The 22,087-nt window shown below is 49.3% G+C and overlaps 1 protein-coding gene across 1 annotated transcript in view; it reads left to right on the top strand.

Moving 5' to 3' along the window:
- ALPL (alkaline phosphatase, biomineralization associated) overlaps positions 1–22,087 on the top strand; it is a 60,162-nt gene that overhangs the window by 32,323 nt on the left and 5,752 nt on the right. Inside the window, exons 6-10 of the mRNA XM_081203106.1 lie at positions 4,313–4,488; positions 16,597–16,740; positions 17,998–18,067; positions 19,701–19,835; positions 20,670–20,861. Coding sequence (XP_081059232.1) covers positions 4,313–4,488; positions 16,597–16,740; positions 17,998–18,067; positions 19,701–19,835; positions 20,670–20,861 — 717 coding nt within the window. The remainder of the gene's footprint in view (positions 1–4,312; positions 4,489–16,596; positions 16,741–17,997; positions 18,068–19,700; positions 19,836–20,669; positions 20,862–22,087) is intronic.

The following is a 22,087-nucleotide window of genomic DNA, read 5'->3' as shown; positions in this document are numbered from 1 at the left end:
CGTTTGAGTTGCAAGGTGTTCGTCAACCAAGGTGCGACCGTACAATCTTCAGAAGACAGCCCTGTATAGGGAAGGTTTTTTTAATGTTTAAAGTTTTATCATGTTTTTATATAAGTTGGAAGCCTCCCAGAGTGGCTGGGACAACCCAGTTAGATGGATGACATATAAATATCATTGTTATTACGGCATAAAGATAAAGGGACCCCTGATCATTAGGTCCGGTCGTGACTGACTCTGGGGTTGCAGCGCTCATCTCGCTTTATTGGCCGAGGGAGCTGGCGTACAGCTTCCGGGTCATGTGGCCAGCATGACTAAGCCGCTTCTGGCGAACCAGAGCAGCGCATGGAAACGTCGTTTACCTTCCTGCAGGAGCGGTACCTATTTATCTACTTGCACTTTGACGTGCCTTCGAACTGCTAGGTTGGCAGGAGCAGGGACCGAGCAACGGGAGCTCACCCCGTCGCGGGGATTCGAACCGCCGACCTTCTGATCGGCAAGTCCTTGGCTCTGTGGTTTAACCCACAGCGCCACCCGCGTCCCTATTACGGCATAGGATGTCCCTATTTCGATCAGAGAAATGTTGGAGGTTATGTGTTCCTGTTTAAGCCAGCCCTTCCTTCTGAACCATGAGGAGTAGAATTTTGATATTTTTTTTTAAAGGAAGGACCATAGCTCAGTAGGAGGAGGGGCACAGTCCACAGTCTACATAAAGAGGCCTGGAAGATCACATCTGGTGATCTAAGGCATCCCCACTCCTGTAGACGTCCTAATAATAAATTTGGTTTATTACTCACCCTTCACCCTAAGGCCCCAGGGCAGGTCACAACAATTCAAAATGCTGCAGCAAGAGTAAAGCTCGCTGGTTGATAAGGCATTTTGAAAATCATGGGCTTTGAGAGATAAATGCTTGCTTATTATTCCGTTAACAGCATAATCAAGAGCAAGTACCTCCAAATTATGGTAAATGTGGCTTATTCCCAAGGGTACAGAAGATGGCAGCTTAGGCTTCGCTGTTATCTGTGCTTTTAAGACAAGGCCTGGCTTTTAGCAATATTTTTTAAAAAATATATTTGTTCAATATGGGGCTTCAGTGAAACGGTGCTGGAATTTTCCACTTTTCTACATGGGGGAAGCATTTTTATTTGCGGGTCGTTCTAGCTGAACATTCGGTTTTGCTCTCATTCTCGTGTGAAAATAGGTGGGCTTTATTTTAACCGCCAAGCAAAACTTTCCTCTTAAAACTTCACTTAGTAACAGATCGCAGATAGCTTTCTGGAAGGGTGTCAGAATACTTTAACCACAATAACTGCATTGTCCGGGACAAGAGCTGGACTTGAGACTGGTTTGATACTCAAGCAAAACAGAATATTAGTGTCCAAGTTTTCGCAGCATTGGAGAGAAGGGTTGTATTAAAAGCCCAGTGGCAAAGCACATCGATTTTCACATGGAAGGTACCTGGTTTAATCCCTAAAATTGCTTGATAGGGCTGGAAACAGCTATCTGGTTGTTACTAGCAGGTGGCGCTGTGGGTTAAACCACAGAGCCTAGGGCTTGCCAATCAGAAGGTCGGCGGTTCGAATCCCCACGACGGGATGAACTCCCGTTCCTCGGTCCCAGCTCCTGCCAACCTAGCAGTTCGAAAGCACGTCAAAGTGCAAGTAGATAAATAGGTACCACTCTGGCGGGAAGGTAAACGGCGTTTCCGTGTGCTGCTCTGGTTCACCAGAAGCGGCTTAGTCCTGCTGGCCACACGACCCGGAAGCTATACACCGGCTCCCTTCGCCAATAAAGCAAGATGAGCGCCGCAACCCCAGAGTCGGTCACGACTGGACCTAATGGTCAGGGGTCCCTTTACCTTTACCTTGCTTTAACCAGGATGGCTAAGCTTTGCCTTTGTGGCTGGAGGCAGCCGTGCTTCCAAATACCAGTTTCTGCTGGAAGCCACAGGAGGGGAGAAGAAGCCTCTTGTGCTCAGATGGGTCCTGTTTGTTGGTTTCTCCTTGGGGCAACTGGGTGACCTCTCTGGGATAAGCACACTGGACTCCATGAGCCATTGGACAGATCCAGCAGCCAGGCTCCCCATTCATTCTTAACAGGAAGGAGCATCTCCACCCCCATTGTTCTGCCCGGACACTGAGGTCCAGTGCCGAGGGCCTTCTGGTGGTTCCCCTGACAGGGAACCAGGCAGAGGGCCTTAGTAGTGGCACCCGCCCTGTGGAACGCCCTCCCACCAGATGTCAAAGAGAAAAACAACTACCAGACTTTTAGAAGACATCTGAAGGCAGCCCTCTTTAGGGAAGCTTTTAATGTTTAATAGGTTATTGTATTTTAATATTCTGTTGGGAGCCGCCCAGAGTGGCTGGGGAAACCCAGCCAGATGGGCGGGGTATAAATTATTATTGCTGTTGTTTAGTCGTTTAGTTGTGTCCGACTCTTCATGACCCCCTGGACCAGAGCTCGCCAGGCACTCCTGTCTTCCACTGCCTCCCGCAGTTTGGTCAAACTCATGCTGGTAGCTTCGAGAACACTGTCCAACCATCTCGTCCTCTGTCGTCCCCTTCTCCTTGTGCCCTCATCTTTCCCAACATCAGGGTCTTTTCCAGGGAGCCTTCTCTTCTCATGAGGTGGCCAAAGTCTTGGAGCCTCAGCTTCAGGATCTGTCCTTCCAGTGAGCACTCAGGGCTGATTTCCTTCAGAATGGATCGGTTTGATCTTCTTGCAGTCCATGGGACTCTCAAGAGTCTCCTCCAGCACCATAATTCAAAAGCATCAATTCTTCGGCGATCAGCCTTCTTTATGGTCCAGCTTATTATATTATTATAACAGTCTAAGGCAGGTTCCAGCACCCCTGGACTGCATCCCCTGGTAAGTACCAGGAGCAGCTGAGCAGTTACAAAAGGGCCCTGGATTGACCCATGGCCTCCTCAGGTGAGGCTGGGAACATCTCCTGCCTGAAATGAGCATAGCACAAGGTCTGAACATAGAATCATAGAGTTGGAAGGGACCCTGACGATCATCTATCAGTGTTTCCCAAACTTGGGTCTCCAGCTGTTTTCGGACTACAATTCCCATCACCCCTGACCAGTGGTCTTGCTAGCTAGGGATGATGGGAGTTGTAGTTCAAAAAAAAACCAGCTGGAGACCCATGCGGGGATCCAACTTGCAACCTCCGCGTTACATCTGTTCGTGATAGAAAATTTGTGTGATTATACATATATGAGAAAAATTCCACCAGGATATTTATAAAACGGGAAGAGCTAAGTCACGCTGCTCAAAGAAGCGGCCCTCTTTATCGTCGCCGCTGAAATGTTTTGCAGGAGCCAAAGGCTCTGATCCTTCCTGTTGTTGTTGTTTTTTTAAATGAATAAACAGATGGAAAATGCCAAGAAAACATTGCTTTTGAAAAATGCATTCTGTTGATGCTAAAAAAACCAATCAAACGTTTTGGACATGAGTCCATAGTTAAATGTCTGAAGAGGAACCCGTTTGATCGCTGTCCTTTCATGGCCCAGTTGGTTTGAGTGGCCTCGGTGGTCACACTGTGATTTTTGGGGTGTGGGCTGGAACAAAATCAGATCAAAGCCTGGCATTTGCAGGTGCCCACACTCGGAACCTCTCTGCCCACTTTTTCTCTCTTTCTCTTTTTTATAAAGCGATGCCAAACAGAGCGCCTCTTTCCATGGATCAGCTGGAAACCACGATTAAAAATAAACCCCCGGGTTCTCCATCGAAGGGGGTGTGTGCCCCCAGCTCCAATTACAAAGGAGGCTTGTGCCTGGCCTTGCCTTTATCCATGGTGCCCCCATGGGGCTGGTGTAGAGAGACGGTGGGGGAGAAGGAAGGAAGTGCGAAAAGCGAAGGGATGATCTGGAGGAGACACAGAGCGCAGTTGTTCTGCTTGTTCTCCGTGGGCTCTGAGGGACAGGCGAGGAGAGCCAAAAATCACTCTCGGCGAGATGATTAACTCCGCAGAGCGGAACAATGTTTAACCGGCTGTGTCGATAGACAGAATAATGTGTTTTCAGCAGCACGGTTTGACCCCGCTGCATGCCCAAGATGTGAGAGGGGTCATTTAGCTTGGGAGAAGAGGGGAGGGAGTTTGGTGGCGTCTCGCCCAGAAGGTATTTTTTTTTTTTGCGCTTGGCTCTAAAGCATCCCCCAGGCTGTTGCCAGCGGCACGCAGCTTCTGTCCCCGCTGAGTTTTGCCAAAGTTCATGCTGTCGGCCCTGGAAAGCCTCGGCCTCCAGGCCTCTGGGATGAAGTGCGTATCTTTGCCTTGGCTTCTCTGACTCCTTCGCTTCTCTGGTCCCAGGCAAATCTGTGGGCATCGTCACGACAACGCGGGTCAATCATGCCACACCGAGTGCGGCCTATGCGCACTCTGCCGACCGGGACTGGTACTCCGACAACGAGATGCCCCCTGAGGCCATCCAGCAGGGCTGCAAAGACATCGCACACCAGCTTTTCGAAAACATCCCAGACATTGAGGTGAGCGCAGGGCAGCTGAGAACAGCTGCGGGGCGGTTTTAATATAAGAGGGGAAGAAGGGCAATGAAGATTGGACAGGGCGGAGGGGACCTGGATAGCTCCGTTGGTTAGAGCATGGTTCTGATAACTCCAAGGTTGCAGGTTTGATCCCCATATGGGAAAGCTGCGTATTCCTGAATTGCAGGGGATTGGATCCTTAGCAGTGCTTTTTTGGGGGGGGACATGGGGGTACGCATACCCCTAAACATTTTGTGAATCTAAGTTTGGCCTCATTGAGGGGCAGCATTTCAATATGAGTAGGAAAATGAGTAGGAAAATAGGGTTTGCTGATTAGAAGGTCGGCGGTTCGAATCCCTGTGACGGGGTGAGCTCCCATTGCTCGGTCCCTGCTCCTGCCAACCTAACAGTTCGAAAGCACAAAGTGCAAGTAGATAAATAGGTACCACTCTGGCAGGAAGGTAAACGCCGTTCCCGTGCGCTGCTCTGGTTCGCCAGAAGTGACTTAGTCATGCTGGCCACATGACCCGGAAGCTGTACACCTCGGCCAATAAAGCGAGATGAGTGCACAACCTAGAGTCGGCCACAACTGGAACTAACGGTCAGGGGTCCCTTTACCTTTACCTTTTTATGAAAATGAGAGTACACCTAAACATTTTTAATTTTTCTTTTTAGAAAAAAAGCACTGATCCTCAGGGTCCTTCTAGAATTCTGTGGACACCAAAAAGCGGGGAATATAAATGAAATCGCAGCGTATTTGGGGTGATTCTATCTTTCTTTGATGAGCCAATGTAGTGGTTAGAGTGAAGGTCAGCAAACATTTTCAGCAGGGGGCTGTCCCACTGTCCCTCAGACCTTGGGGGGGGGGGCTGGAGAGAGAAAAAAGAACGAATTCCTATGCCCCACAAATAACCCAGAGATGCATTTGAAATAAAAGGACACATTCTACTCATGTAAAAACATGCTGATTCCCCGACTGTCTGAGGGCCAGATTTAGAAGGCGAATGGGCTGCATCCGGCCCCTGGACCTTAGTTTGGGTTAGAGTAATAGAATCCTAGAATTGTTGAATTCGATGGGACCCCCTAGGGGTCATCTAGTCCAACCCCCTTCAACGCAGGGATCTCAGCTAAAGCATCCATGGCAGATGGCCGTCCAACCTATGCTTTAAAAACCTCCAAGGCCATCACCTTCCGAGGGAGGCCATGCTACTGTCAAACGGCTCTTAATGCCGGGAAGTTGACCCTTTCTTGTAACGTGAAGCTGTCGGTTCGAGTCCTACCCTCCAGAGCAGGAGACAACAATCTCGCTCCATGTGACAACCTGTCAGATATTTGAAGAAGGCTCTCCTATCTCCTCTCAGTCTCCTCTTCTCCAGACTAAACATCCCCAGCTCCCTCAAACGTTCCTCATAAGGCTTGGTTTCCGAACCCTCCACCATCCTGATCTCTTCCCCCTCAGATGTGGAGCTCCCTGGGTGAGACCTTGGGCCAGTCCCTGCCTCTCAGCCTAACCTACCTCACAGGATGGCTGTTGCGGGGATTAAACAAGGAGAGGGAGAACGATATACAGTCATACCTCATGTTACGTTTGCTTCATGTTACGTTTTTTCAGGTTGCGTCCCGCGGTGACCTGGAGGTACCGGAAAGGGTTGCTTCCGGGTTTCACTGCTCACGCATGCGCAGTAGCGCTAAATCATGCTTCATGCATGCGCACAAGCACCAAATCACACCGCTCACCTGCGCAGATACGGTGCTTCAGGTTGCAGGCTTTTCATGTTGCGAACGGGTCTGCGGAACGGATCCCGTTCGCAACCAGAGGTACCACTGTACACCACTTGGAGCTCTTTGGGGGGGAAGACAGGATGGAAATGCAGCAAATGAAGGAATTTAGGCCCTTGGAATAATAATAATAATAATAATAATAATAATAATAATAATAATAATAATAATTTTATTATTTATACCCCACCTATCTGGCTGGGTTTTCCCAGTCCTGTCCCCAGGGCCCACCCCTCAATGGTCTTCCCCCTGAATGTTTTTGCCTGACTGGTACCTGTCCCTGGACTCAGATAATGCCTCTTGCCTGCATGAATGAAGGCCAGAGAGGGGTGCGTGGAAACTAGCCTACTGCGCGAAGGGAAAAATTCACATCAATTGCTCCACCTGCTTTGCCCCATCCCTGGCATGTGCCACCCCCCCCCCAGAAGGCAAAGCAGCCCTTGGGGCTGCTAAAGGCTTCCCACCCCTGAAATGAGCGGTCCATTTAGCTCCCAGCTCTGTCTCCTGTGACTGCAGAACAGCTCAGGCTTTGCCACAAGCCTAATAATTATTCTACTTTGTGCAAAATGTACTGTGCCGTGTGTGGAATGCCACGGCCCTTCCTCGGGCGTTACTCTCGCTCTCTGGTTTCGGCAGCAAGCAGTTATTTCGGAGAGCAAGGTGGGTGGATTCGAGAGGGACACAAAAGGGAGGATCCAGCTCTGGGTGGATTTATTGCTTTTTTCAGTCCTGTTCCAAGGACATCAGGGCAACCAAAAATGGCCTCCCTAACCCCATGTTATCCTCAGGCTGAATTCAGGGGTCACATGACCTCGTGGGAAACCTTTCCAGGGTCACATGACAGTGGTGCATAAGTGGGTGGAGCAATAGATGTGAATCTTACATTTGCACCCTTTTTGGTTTGTGCATGGATGAGAAGCTCCCTAATGCGTACTTCTCGAAGCAATATTTGAAGTACAGCAGTCCTTCAAAACTCACACTTCTCCAGATTTTGCAAGGCACTTCTACAACCAAACAATATGCACAATGATGCCTGTATTTGGGGGGAAATAAGAAACAAAATGCATCATATTCTGGGGAAATTGCTTGCAGAACTGTGTTTATGATGATGATGATGATTATACTGATGAATTTTCACAAAGATCGAAACAACAACAGCTCAAATTGCTGTGGAGATGTGGAGATCTGAATTGAAGACTGGAAAATTTAGAAAGCCAGGGAACCGGAAAATTGACAGAATATTTAATCCCTGCCCCCAGCTCCCCTCAGATCTTTTATTTGGGGTGGGGGTGGGGAAGCTGCTCCCTGCCTTCTTTCTCTCAGTGCTTCATGGTGCATAGAACATATACAAATTGAAATCGGTTAAAGCATGAGGACTTTTACAGCAACAACAAAAATCTTTCTTTTTTAAAAGGAAACACCTTAAATTAGAGATTGTGGGGTGAATTACCATCTAAAGACTTGGCTGGGTCTTGGGAGAAAAACCCCTCTGTCTGTTTGTCTTGCAATGAGCTAAAAAAATGGGTGGTATGAATGAAACCGAATCACCCATCCCACAACATTCACAGAAAAACCTCCTGTTTCTTTCAGGCAAATGTGGTTCTTTCTTCTTCTTCCTCCTCCTCCTCCTCCTCCTCTTCTTCTTCTTGCCTTGCCTTGCCTTGCAACTTTCTTTTCAAATCTTGGAAGTTAAACCAAGAAGCAGTTTGTCTCCCTGTGAGTCACAATGTTTCCTTGGTTGTGCATAAAGGATCATATTTCTGCCCTTGAACCCTGCTCTTGTGGAAGATACACCATTGCTGTCCTGATTTGGTTCCCTTTTATTGAAAGCTAAAATCTCTAGCCCAGATGGCTGAACAGAGGGGTGGGCTGTACAAAAGTTGAGGAATCAGGTGACAGCCCTATGTTTTATCAATTGCACAGATATTTCATCTGGAAGGGGGATGGGAAAGGAATTTGGTTCGGGATCTGTACTTCCTGAAAGAATAAACACACCTAATCTCAGCTACTCTTCAAAAGCCCTTCTCTGAATTTTGCAATGCCAAATGATCCTGCTGGATAAAAGTTTATATTGAAGGGAAATGCATTAGTGGAAAGGACATACCAAAATCTGCTGGCAAACATTAGGGGTAATTGCATGGGGGGAAAGTGTAGCCTAGGAGAAATTTGCATTCGGATACTGGCAAAATTTCCTGGGGACGTTAACGAAAAACTGCAAAGCGGTGTGAGAATGTGGAGAAGTGGAGATTGGAAAAACGAGGAAAACCCCAAATGGGTAACTTCATCTATTCCTTGCCTGGAACAACAGCCAGGCTCTTGGCTGGCTGAGAAGGATAGGCCGAGGTTAGAAGCTTTTGGCGTTTCCCAAGCAGCTGATTTAACTATGCAGATGAGCTCAAAGAAAGCTTTCAGTGCTGCGAGTGGAAAAGTTGTGCGAATCGGTGGCTCTGAGGGGGGCGAGAGGGGAGGCCCTTGAGAATGCAACCCAAGAAAGTCTCCGGCAGTGCAGACCCTTCCTCCTCCTCCTTCATTCCGGACCAGAGAGCCTGAATTGTGTCTCTGTTTCCCACAACAGCTGTTCTCGCCCTCTGCCTTGCAACCCAAAGAGGCGAGAGAAAGCGAGAGAGCAGGGTGGCCTCTTCCAGCCACTGCCTGCACCTGGCACTTGGGCAACGGGCCCCTGTTGCTATTCAGGCCCACTCTCTCGAGGACCCAGCCAGCAGCCCCCACCTCCCCGGCCCGTTTCCCCCAAACGCAGGAAGCTGGCAAGGGCGAGAGAGAGTGCCAGGAGGCCAGAGGGCAGCTCTCTGCAGATGCAATTCCGCGTTCAGGGCAAAGAGAAGCTTGAAAGATGCGCCGTGGTGCTGTGCGTTAATCTTTTATCTGGGCCATTGTAGCAGAGCGCATCGGTTGCATCGTCACAGCAGGGCACCCATTGCCAGCTGGCACAGCTTGCCCAAAAGCACAATCAATGCCTATTGTCTCAGGCAGTGGGTACAGCAGGAGAGGACACAGCTCCCCCTGGTGGTGGAATGAGGCCAGCAGCGCCTAGAGGCGAGGCTGATGTCTCTGTGGACCGATGTTCACACAGGAGGTTCTGCGGGCAGCAATGGAGGCGTTGGATGATGGGCTGTAGCTGGGCACCCATATGGAGAAGAGGAGGTTAAGGGGTGATATGATAGCCATGTTCAAATATATAAAAGGATGTCATATAGAGGAGGGAGAAAGGTTGTTTTCTGCTGCTCCAGAGAAGCGGACACGGAGCAATGGATCCAAACTACAAGAAAGAAGATTCCACCTAAACATTAGGAAGAACTTCCTGACAGTAAGAGCTGTTTGACAGTGGAATTTGCTGCCAAGGAGTGTGGTGGAGTCTCCTATTTTGGAGGTCTTTAAGCAGAGGCTTGACAACCATATGTCAGGAGTGCTCTGATGGTGTTTCCTGCTTGGCAGGGGGTTGGACTCGATGGCCCTTGTGGTCTCTTCCAACTCTATGATTCTATGATTCTATGATTCTATGGTGCCTTATGTGGCTGGTCTGGTCTGCAATGCAGGAATCTTAACTAAAGCCAGTGTGGTGTAGTGGTTAAGAGCGGTAGTCTTGTAATCTGGTGAATCAGGTTCGATTCCCCGCTCCTCCACATTCAGCTGCTGGGTGACCTTGGGCCAGTCACACTTCTCTGAAGTCTCTCAGCCCCACTCACCTCACAGAGTGTTTGTTGTGGGGGAGGAAGGGAAAGGAGATTGTTAGCCGCTTTGAGACTCCTGAAGGGGAGTGAAAGGCGGGATATCAAATCCAAACTCTTCTTCTCTTCTTCTAAAGTGTCCATGGCTATCTTAAAAACCTCAAAGAAAGGGGAGTCCATAACCTCCCGAAGGAGACCGTTCCCACTTAGTCAGAATCTCTTTTCTTGTAATAAAATAATAATAATAATAATAATAATAATAATAATAATAATAATAATAATAATGATGATGTTATTTATACCTCGCCCATCTGGCTAGGTTTCCCCAGCCACTCTGGGGAACAAAGTATTAAAATACAGTAGTCTGTTAAACATTAAAAGCTTCCCTAAACAGGGCTGCCTTCAGATGTCTTCTAAAAGTCTGGTAGTTGTTCTTCTCTTTGACATCTGATGGGAGGGCGTTCCACAGGGCAGGTGCCACTACCGAGAAGGCCCTCTGCCTGGTTCCCTGTAGCTTTGCTTCTTGCACTGAGGGAACTGTCAGAAGGCCCTCGGTGCTGGACCTCAGTGTTCGTGCTGAACGATGGGGGTGGAGACGCTCCTTCAGGTATACTGGACCAAGGCAGTTTAGGGCTTTCAAGGTCAGCACCAACACTTTGAATTGTGCTTGGAAACGTACTGGGAGCCAATGTAGGTCTTTGGAGCCATTAGTTTGAGTCCTACCCTTCAGAGCAGGAGAAAACAAGCTTGTTCCCTCTTCCACGTGACAGCCATTGAAAGGCAGAGCATAGTCGCCAAGAGGTGGATTTAGTGGAACGCGACCAGTTTGATTGCATCGGGTGCAGAGCCTTTGGTGCACTACAGCTATGATGTAGAATGGAAGGGTTGAGGCAGGGTGGGGGCACTGCTGAAATTTGAGACCCCAAGCTCTGCCATTGTCAAAGGCCTTCTCTTCCTCCATGAATTTGTCTAATCCTCTTTTAAAGTCATCCTACTGTGTGGTCATCACTGCAGCAGGGAGTTCCATAGTTTAACCATGCACTGCATGAAGTTCTTTCTTTTATCGGTCTTCAGTCTTCCAGCATCCAGCTTCTTTGGATAGCCACGAGTTCTAGTGCTGCTCTCTGTGCCGCTCATAATTGTACAGTGGTACCTCGGGTTACATACGCTTCAGGTTACATACGCTTCAGGTTACAGACTCCGCTAACCCAGAAATAGTGCTTCAGGTTAAGAACTTTGCTTCAAGATGAGAACAGTGATTGTGCTCTGGTGGCGCGGCAGCAGCGGGAGGCCCCATTAGTTAGAGTGGTGCTTCAGGTTAAGAACAGTTTCAGGTTAAGAACGGACCTCCGGAACAAATTAAGTACTTAACCTGAGGTACCACTGTATAAACTTTCCTGTTGCCTCTGACTTGCCTTTTCTCTAAACTTTTGCTCCCCAACAGCTCGTAATTCAGAGGTTTCAGGAACACGAGTGACGCTGTGGTCTAAACCAGTGTTTTTCAACCTTTTTTGGGCAAAGGCACACTTGTTTCATGAAAAAAATCACGAGGCACACCACCACTGTGTGCGGACAGGGAGATGTCAGAGCCCCGCTGCTCTCTATGGGGAATCGGATGAGAGCGGACCGCCTGTCCGCTCTCATCCGATCCCATCCGATCTGATCCCCACCCAGGACGGATGGAAAATAGGGTGGACACAGTCCGGCACCCACCTAGTGGGCGAAAAATTGACATTTTTATTTTTTAAAAAATCTTTCGAATTTTTCAATTTTTCCCACGGCACACCAGGCAACATCTCGCGGCACACTAGTGTGCCGCGGAACAGTGGTTGAAAAACACTGGTCTAAACCACTGAGCCTCTTGGGCTTGCTGATTGGAAGGTGCAGGCATAGGCAAACTCGGCCCTCCAGATGTTTTGGGACTACAACTCCCATCATCCCTGACCACTGATCCTGTTAGCTAGGGATGATGGGAGTTGTAGTCCCAAAACATCTGGAGGGCCGAGTTTGCCTATGCTTGATTCAGAGGTACCCTTTGCCTCTGCCACACCTGATGAAGCAACCGCCAGACATCTTTTAAAGACACAAGCTTTCGTCTTAACTTCCCTGCCTGAAACCCTGGGGAATCCACTACTGCTGGTCAGTGTAGACAACACTGAAGGGTCTGACTCAGTATAATGCAGAGCCTTTTGGGTTTTTTAAACTCTTCAGCCTTTAAAAGTAATCAATATACAATCAGGGTCTTCCTAGTGCCCATGAACCTGGTGGCATGGCATTTTGCGGATGAAGAAACAGGGCTTTTTCCACGCTCCTCGGAGGACTTTAATCTAACAAACGCAGAATAAAATATATACCCCCAGGGCAAAAAATTTCCAGCTGAAGCAGGAGAGAAAAAGAGAGAGAGAAAGGGAGAGAGTTAGGGGGAGGAGAGGCCTGTTTCAATGTGGTGCTGGCCGCTCGCTGTGGCATTCATTCCTCTGGGTGAAGAGGCGTTTTGCAGTGCGCAGGCAAAGGAAGCCAGTTATTAGAAGCCACTAATGTTATGCAAGCACATGGGGGCTCCTGGCTGAGCCAGGCAGCTCAGAAACTCAGCTGGCTTCCCATTCCCAGTTTTCTGAGGCCTTGCCATGGAATTAGATTTCTCACCGGGCAAAACCATGCGCTCTCCTGGCAGGTTGCGGAAGGTGCTGGGTCCCTGTGCGGCTGGTGGAGGAGGAAGGGCAGCAGCGAGGCACGAGTGCAAACCGTAGATTCGTGCAAGAGAGGTGCTGGGGCCCAGAAGATTGGGCAAGGCCAGGGGCCTGGTGCCAGCCGCACCCTGCCACAAACCCCACAGAATGCTCTCCCCCCACCACAAAGGTCTGGCTAAGCCAGGCATGGCCTCGCATTCCTGCTGCCTGCGGGCGCCTTGAGTCCTGCTGGGTGCCCTCCAAACAGCCCTGGCCCAGGAACAGCCGGCAATGCCAGGGGAGATGTTAGCTTGGTTGCAGCAGCCGTGGCAGTGCAAACAGGCGGCCACAACGGCCCCAGCCACCCCGTGGTTTGAGCGACAGAGGTCAGTCTCCGGGCTCCTTTCACCGCTCGCATCGTCCGATGGAACCCGGCACCGCATTCCCCCCCCGGGGTAAATAAATAGGGGTGGGTGTGTCTCTCTACTTCAAATAAACCCACGGCAAAAATAAAGCAAAAAGCTGAACCTGTTATTTAAGCAGCTTAATATGTCCATTTTTTTTTAAAAAAGAGAGAAGATAATAATTTTAACTTTCTTCTGCAATAATTACATGTTGGGCGAGCCAATTCTGTTGGGTGTGTAATTAAATATTCCCCTTCAAATCTCTTCCCCCCCCCACCCCACAACCTGGCCCAGTTCTGCTGCACTGGATGATTCACCTTCTAAGACCCTACATCGGAGGAGGAGGAGGTTGGAGTGCCAGCAAAGAAGCGTAATTGTGGTCAAATAAACAGGCTCTCCGTCGCAGGCCTTCTCAGATGGAGCCCAGCTGAATTAAGCTCCTATTGGGCTGGGCAGAGAGCCTGCAAAGGACAGATTGCAGGAAGAGAGACGGCCGGGAAGCATTTCTTTTAAACCTGCAGAGGTTTATGAACCAGATGTAGGACTTTCCTTAGATGTAGGACTTTCCTTCCCTTTCAAAATGTCTCTAGTGCATAGCTGTCAACCGTCCCTTATTTGGCAGGAAACTCCCTTATCCTCCTTATTGATGATGTCCCTTAAATTTCCCGGGTTTCAAAGGAAGCAGCTCCTCTCCCTCCCTCCCTGCCGGCCAGGGAGGAGGGAGGCTCCAACCGTGTTGCTTGGCTGCCCGGCCCACCCCCCTCCGGCCTCCTCTCACCAGCCTCAGCCCCTGGGAACCCCTCACTGCTGGGACTGGCGGGAGCCTTGGGCCCTTCCGCCGCCATCCTCCTTGAGGCCGCCGAACCGAGTGTCTCTGTCTAGGGCCTCCCCTCTGCCCACCGCCACTGCCGCCGCTCCCACTAGGCCGTACTGCGGCTGCACCACTGAAGGACCTGGATGAGATGGGCAGCCTGGCGCGGTCTATGAATTGCTGAGGAGCCTTGAGAGGAGAGCGAGGGCAACCATAGAGAAAGCAGTTCAGAGAGAGGAGGAAGAGGAGGAGGTGTGGGCAGGTGTTCCAAGGGCTAACCATAGAGGGGGAAAGTGGAGGAAGGACCACAAGCGCTTCTCCCATAGATTTGTTGTGGTAGACTAGCATAGATGGTCTGATCTGCGGGTTTACTTCGGGCGCTATTCCCCCCCCTTCCTCCCGCCCCGCCTGATGGAACTGAGAGCTGCAGATGGAGCACGAGAGAAAAGATACAGAACTGCAGCAGCATCTTCGTAGCTTGGACTTCGTTTTGCGTGAAAAGTGGTTGCTGCTTGTAGTTATTTAATTGCAGTGTTTCATCAGCTGGTGTCTTGAGCAGCAACCTCTGGAAATGAAGGGCTAAAAACCAGCGCTGCTCTCCAAAATTATCTGGTCCCTTTTCATAGAATCATAGAATCATAGAGTTGGAAGAGACCACAAGGGCCATCGAGTCCAACCCCCTGCCAAGCAGGAAACACCACCAGAGCACTCCTGACATATGGTTGTCAAGCCTCTGCTTAAAGACCTCCAAAGCAGGAGACTCCACCACACTCCTTGGCAGCAAATTCCACTGTCGAACAGCTCTTACTGTCAGGAAGTTCTTCCTAATGTTTAGGTGGAATCTTCTTTCTTGTAGTTTGGATCCATTGCTCCGTGTCCGCTTCTCTGGAGCAGCAGAAAACAACCTTTCTCCCTCCTCTATGTGACATCCTTTTATATATTTGAACATGGCTATCATATCACCCCTTAACCTCCTCTTCTCCAGGCTAAACATGCCCAGCTCCCTTAGCCGTTCCTCACAAGGCATCGTTTCCAGGCCTTTGACCATTTTGGTTGCCCTCCTCTGGACACGTTCCAGTTTGTCATTGTCAATTTTAACTTCGTAGTTCAGCTGGTTGACTAAAATCCCTTATTTTTGCTGCTGATCCCTTATTTTCGAGGCTGCTGGTCCCTTATTTTCAAATCTGTAAGTTGACAGCTATGCTCTCGTGCCTGCTCAGCACTTCCCTTCTTGGGCCAAGCTTTCTATTAACATTCTAACACTCCACCTGAGGCCCCTTTTTTTATTCTGTCTGAACCGGTGCAAAGAGGGAAACTGAGCAGAATGAGAGAGGAGATTCTTTGAAACCTCGTTTTGGGAGGTTTGTTTGTCCAGGTCTTACAGCCACAATTCCTGCAGCTGTCCCACAAAACTGGAGCCGAGGTGTTCTCGTTCGCCCCAGAGCCAAAGTGGCATGATAAAATGTCCAGAACATGGAAAGGTCCTTAGATACACCCTGCTGAGTCAGACGGTGTTCTGTTTACACTGGAACAAACTGTCCGCCTTGACTTGCATCCCCAGTTGCTTGCCTGCCTTATCGCGGGAGACCACCGGGCACTGCAGTAGACACAGTGCCAGCACTGGGCAGGACGCAGATGCTCAAAGTTGCACAGTTGCCCATCAGGCTCAGGACCTGCTGCTCTGGCCGGCAGCAGCTTTGCAGGGTCTTGGGCAGAGAAGCAGCACTGCAGCTAGGGACACAGGTGGCGCTGTGGTCTAAACCACTGAGCCTCTTGGGCTTGCCGATCGGAAGGTCAGCGGTTCAAATCCACGCGATGGGGTGAGCTCCCGTTGCTCTGTCCCAGCTCCTGCCAACCTAGCAGTTCAAAAGCACACCAGTGCAAGTAGATAAATAGGTACCGCTGCGGCGGGAAAGTAAATGGCGTTTCCGTGCGCTCTGGTTCCTGTCATGGTGTCCCATTGTGCCAGAAGCAATTTAGTCATGCTGGCTGCATGACCTGGAAAGCTGTCTGTGGACAAACGCCGGCTCCCTTGGCCTGAAAGCAAGGGAACCCCAAAGTCGCCTTTGACTGGACTTAACCGTCCAGGGGTCATTTACCTCTTCTTCTTTTTTTAAACCTGCTCTGTAACTCTCTGCCAGGGATTGAACCTGATGCAACACGTTGGCGACTAATACACACACAATAATTACCAAAATAATTATACAATCTTTACCAATCTTCTGAGAAAAATACAAAACCTTGTGTAAAGCCTAAAAAGATAAAGAAAACAAAAGCATTTGAAAAACCCATTGAAACCAGACATTATAAGTTCATCTTAGGTTGGGTAGTTCGTAAGTCTCTGTGGCTTTGCACAAAGGTTTTGTGTTTTTCTCAGAAGGTTGATAAAGAATGTATAATTATTTTGGTAATTCTTGTGTGTATATTAGTCGCCAACGTGTTTCATGAGTTGTACTACTTCTATCAACAGCACAAGTTGCATTTTTCTAGGGATTGAACCTGAGGCTTTCCTGCCTGAGACACACATGTCTCACCACTGGCCTGTGGCCCTGCACCAAAGCCTTGCCCAGTCAGGAGGCAGGGTGGCCTTGGCTCAGTCACTGGTATCCTTTTTCTCAGCTGAGCACATCGTCCTCTTCCAACTGCAGCCTCAAGCTTTGCAAGCCGCTCTGAAAGTCTTTTCGACCCAAGCGGTACTGTGATGCCCATGCTCACATTGCCTGCCAGGTAGAAACAGACGCCTTTCCTTGCCTCCTGCTCAGGTGATCATGGGAGGAGGTCGGAAGTACATGTTCCCCAAGAACACCAGCGATGTGGAATATCCGAACGAGGAGAAGTTCAGGGGGACTCGGCTGGATGGCAGGAACCTCATTGAGGCATGGAGGAAGACAAAACCAAAAGATAAGGTAATTGGGACATTTTTGTAACCCTCCCGGTGAAGTCTGGGGTGGCGATTATGATCGCAATGGTGTTCCACCCCGCCCCAATCTCCGAGCAGCCAGGGGCTTTCCCAGAGTTTGATTTCCTTGGGGTGAAGGTTGGCAGAGGCTGCGGTGTCTTTAGAATATAGGGTTTGATTCACACAAATATCCAACCTGACCATGAGATGCTCACGGCATTGACACTCCAACAGATCTTGCATCTCCATCAGTCGCTGCTTGGGCTCCTGCACAGAGCAAGCAGGTCTTTGGGCTTCCAGCTTCCAGCCTGCTTCCAGCTCAGCTCTCTGGCTCATGTTCTCCTACCTAGCAGCGAGGAGAGTGGGGTCCACGGGCCTGGAGGGAACCATCCCTCAGTTGTAGCTCTTGTGGCTCATTCTTTTGGGATGCTAATCAGGACACTTATATGGCCAGCTAAGGTCAATGTCTTACAAAGAAATCTGTCTAACCAGTTCAGCAACAGAATCTTCTCTTAGATCCTAACCCTCACTGGGTATAGGACCCCATGGGATGCAGGTGGCGCTGTGGTCTAAACCACTGAGCCCCTTGGGCTTGCTGATCAGAAGGTCGACGGTTCGAATCCCCGTGATGGGGTGAGCTCCCGTTGCTCTTTCCCAGCTCCTGCCAACCTAGCAATTCGAAAACATGCCAGTGCAAGTAGATAAATAGGTACCGCTGCGGCGGGAAGATAAACAGTGTTTCCGTGTGCTCTGGTCGCGGTGTTCTGTTGCACCAGAAGCGGTTTGGTCATGCTAGCCACATGACCCTGAAAACTGTCTGTGGACAAACGCCGGCTCCCTCAGCCTGAAAAGCAAGATTTGAGTGCTGCAACCCCATAGTCGCCTTTGACTGGACTTAACCGTCCAGGGGTCCTTTACCTTTTTTTACTTTTTATAGGACCCCAAGAACTGGAAAGGATCACCCAGACTGATCCCCCCAAACCCACAACAATAATGACAATCCCAGTTGGGGATCTGTTTGGTCCCACTTCTCCTCCTGGTCGTCCTCACACTCTACTATAGTCATGAAAACAAGCCCAGTGGCCTTGATGAGAGGGGCCCAATCCATACAACCCCTTGGAAGTACTGCTATTGCACCTCATCACCGCACCAGTTTAGTAGACCACCACCAAAGGTGCTCCTCAGTGGCAAATTGATTCCTCTCTCTCTCTCTCTCTCTCTCTCTCTCTCTCTCTCTCTCTCTCTCTCTCTCTCTTTCCCCCAGAACGCCTTTTATGTGTGGAATCGGACAGAACTGATGAAGCTTGACCTGAACAAGGTGGACTATTTAATGGGTGAGTTTCTAGTTCATGAGGGTTGATCCGGAATTTTGGATTGAGTTGTCAGCAATGGGCTGATGGCACTCAGCTCTATTTCTCCTTTACATCTGCAGGTGAGGCAGTGGAAGTGCTGGACCACTGCCTTGCCTCAGTAATGGACTGGATGAGAGCCAACAAACTGGAGCTCAATCCAGATAAGACAGAGGCAATCTTAGTGGGCGGTTCCCTAGACCAAATAGATTGGAGGCTGCCTGCTCTTGAGGGAGTTACACTTCCTCTGAAGGAGTGGGTATGTAGCTTGGGGGTCCTCCTGGATCCTTTGCTGTCGCTCGAGGCTCAGGTGGCCTCAGTGGTCCTGAGTGCCTTCCATCAGCTTCAGCTGGTGGCCCAGCTGTGCCCCTATCTGGACAGAGACAACCTAACTACTGTTGTCTATGCGTTGGTAACTGTTAGAATTCCTGCTCCATGATTGCAGTCATGGGATTGTTGTCTATCACATGACGGTATACGTTTTGACTCCACAGAGTGGAAAGTGATGGAGCCAGGATGCTTGTGTTACTGAGTTCCGTGAAGTGGGACTATTGTCCTTTGTTCTTTCTTTTTGCTGTCTGATGCTAGAGAGAGAGGGAGCCATGTTGCAGTGCTCCGTGTGTGTTTATATGTAAATAAAGTAGATTAGCCAAAATGCTGAGTTGCTGAGGTCTGTTACGCAAGCTGCGCAAACTCTGCAGATCCCTAAATGTGCTGATGTCTGTTGGCATCGGTCGCTGTGATGTTCGGGCTGAAGAAAGCTTCTGCAGCCCCCAAACAATTGACTAGGAGGGTTAGATTACTGCAATACATGGGGCTGCCTCTCAAGATGGCTCAGAAACTTCAGCTGGTACAGAATTTGGCAGCTGGGTTGCCATGGCAAGGCAGTTTGAGCATATTGCACTGGCTGCCAATTAGTTTCTGGGCCCAATTCAAAGTGCTGGTTTTTACCTATAAGCCCTTAAACGGCTCAGGACTGCAATATCTCAGAGACCTCCTCACCCCATATAAACCAACTTGAACTCTGTGTCCATCATTTGAGGTCCTTCTTCATGTGCCTCCTCCATGCGAGGTCCCGAGGGTGGCAACACAAGAAAGGGCCTTATCTGCGGTGGCTCCCTGTCTGTGGAATTCTCTCCCCAAGGAGGCTCACCTGACACCTTCATTATACACCTTTAGGCGCCAGGCAAAAACGTTCCTCTTCAACCAGGCCTTTGGCTGATTAACAGCCAATGCCCTTTTTTTACATGTGTTGTGGGAGGGGGAGATTATTGGTTTGTTTTCGTTCTTATTTTTATTATGTCTTTTGTGTTTTTTTAATGTTGTGAACCACCCTGAGATCCACTGATGAAGGGTGGTACACAAAGTTAATAAAAAATAATATTAGGCAACATGTGTGCCTGAAACACCCTTAGCATCTGCTGCCTGAAGCAGCCAGCTGACTCTGCCCAATGTTAGAGCCGGCCCTGACTAGGACGGCTGCATGCTAGGCCAGTGTTGTGGAGCAATGCAAACATGTAATACACAGACAAAAACATTATTTAAGTGAGATCAGGGACTCGAATGGAGCATGAGCGTTAACGAGGCTGTCACTCACACCTCTGGCTTTCGTCCGCAGGCCTCTTTGAGCCGATTGACCTGGTGTACGAGCTGAACAGGAACAACGAGACAGACCCTTCTCTGACGGAAATGGTGGAGGTGGCCCTCAAAATCCTCCAGAAGAACCCTCTTGGGTTCTTCCTTCTAGTAGAAGGTGAGAGGAGGAAGAAGGTGTGGAGAAGGCAAGGGACCATCGTAGGAGGGACCACTGTTCCTGCATGATGATTCAAAGGCCGGTTTTCAGCAATTGTGGAGGGTGACAGCAGAACTAGATGGGCCATAGGCCTGATCCAGCACACCCTTCTTATGTTCTTAAAGCACCAAAGGAATAAAGAAACCCCTGGTTCATATATAACACAACACCGTGGATTCTTTTAAGCCACTGTTGGTTTAGCAAGCCATGAGTTGCCCCACAGACAAACAAACCATGGTTTGCTTCTTCAAAGTATGGTTTGCTTTCTAGCTGCTCTTGCTCTCGTGCCTTTGTCGCTCTGTGAGCATCTCGAGTGGGGTTGCCAAGCAAACCGTGGCCAAGTTCACACATAACACCAAACCATGGTTGAAACAAACTGGATTCTGACTGTGGTCTGTTGGTGGTAAAACAACAACATATGAAACAGGTTAAGGACCGCTTGTCTCTGATTTTGGTTTCTGGTGGCTGGTTTTCTTAGATTTGTTTCATATTGATGGTTTTATGGAAGATGTTTGTATGAATTTGTGTACCCTAACATATTGTTATGTACTGCCCTGGGAATTTCAGAATCCAGATTCTGAAGGGCAGAGTACAAATTCAATTTTAGTAATGATGATAATAATGATAATATTTGAGTGTTGGTGGGCTCTCCTTCGCTGGAGATATTTAAGCGGAGATTTGATGGCCCCCCTGCCAGGGATTCTTCAGCTGCAATTCTTGCATTGTAGGGGTTGGGACTAGAGGACAATTGGGGCACCCCTTACAGTTTTCTGATTCTAATAATACCTTCCGCAGGAGGCAGGATTGACCATGGACACCACGAAGGAAAAGCAAAGCAGGCTTTGCATGAAGCTGTGGAAATGGATCGGGCAATTGGCCGGGCTGATATCATGACCTCTTCTGAGGACACCCTGACCGTGGTTACTGCAGATCATTCCCATGTCTTCACTTTTGGAGGGTATACGCCCCGTGGCAATCCCATTTTTGGTATGTTGACACGCACACAAGCTGACAACCATGGTGTAGATGAGAGGTTAAACAGGCCCTATGGTCGCAGTTTGCAATCATCTGGAGGGGCCATTCATGACATTTAAGAGTCGCAGTAGTGTTTTCATCTCCCCCCTGTTCCCATCGTCTTTTCCCACTTCATTGCAGCTTGAAAATGTGGAGCTCTTTGTTGTTGTTTTAATGTAGAGAAAGGTGCAGTACCGAAGTACGATTCAGCTACCAAGCTGGTCAGTTTCTGTCATTGGAATGGAGGGGCAGACTACTGCTCTGCCTCAGGTTGCCAAAGTTGTTGTGCTTTTTTTTCTTCCCAAAATCTAAAAAGAAGAAGTTTTTGAGCTATTTTAAGGGAAATCACCCAAAACGGCACTACCAACGTGGGTTGCCGTATTCCCGTATTTCCCCAGACATTTCAACGATTTCCACCCGGTGCCAGGTTTCAGGGAATCCTACCCCTCCCACAGCAGCAGCCAAGAAGCAGATAAACAAGAAGAGGTCTTACCAAGTAATTTATTCAATGTTCACAGAGAGAGAAGAAGGAATGAAGTCTCCCTTAAATAATGGCTTCACTCAAGTCCCACCCCCTCCGTCTCTTCTATTATACGTCATCCCTATGTTGGCTGATCTGAGCTTTCTGCCTCTGTGCTTTCTGTTCTACTACTCTCAATGTTCGCCTGGTCCTGGGAGGGTGGGGGGTCAGGAATGCTTTCCAAAGACACTGAGTCTGTCAGCTGTCTCTCCCCTGCCGCTGCTTCTTCCTGCTGTTCCTCTCCCAGTATTTCCTCTCTGCAGCCTCTGAGCTATGCCCTTCTGCAAACCACTGTTCTAAATCTATACTGTCCTCCTGTTCTCTGGAAGGTTCAGCAGAAGGGGGAGCGGCGGTCCCCACCTTTCCTCCTCAGTCCGGCCCCTGACACCCGGTCCCTGTTTCCAACAGCCGATTCCCAGCTATATCTGGGAAATTCCAGACACAGGGCAACCCTATCTTGGGCGGGTGGCCTGACAAGCAAAGAGTTTCAGGTGCTCTCCAGACATCTTTCTGCTTTCACGTCAACCAGCCTTGTTCTTGGAGATGACCGACTGAAGTGGGTGTCCCGTGTGGGTGTCGGGCATGTGTTTGTGGATCTGTCCACATACTTATTCTCTGTAAAGATAATTGCAGATGGACCCCCTGAGGGTTTGCTGGAGCACTCTCCACGCTAATTTCC

This window comes from Podarcis bocagei, assembly GCF_964188305.1.
Source record: "Podarcis bocagei genome assembly, chromosome: 7".
Lineage (NCBI taxonomy): Eukaryota > Metazoa > Chordata > Lepidosauria > Squamata > Lacertidae > Podarcis > Podarcis bocagei.
The sequence above is the reverse complement of the archived record's forward strand: the minus strand, read 5'-3'. Positions and strand labels throughout refer to the sequence as shown.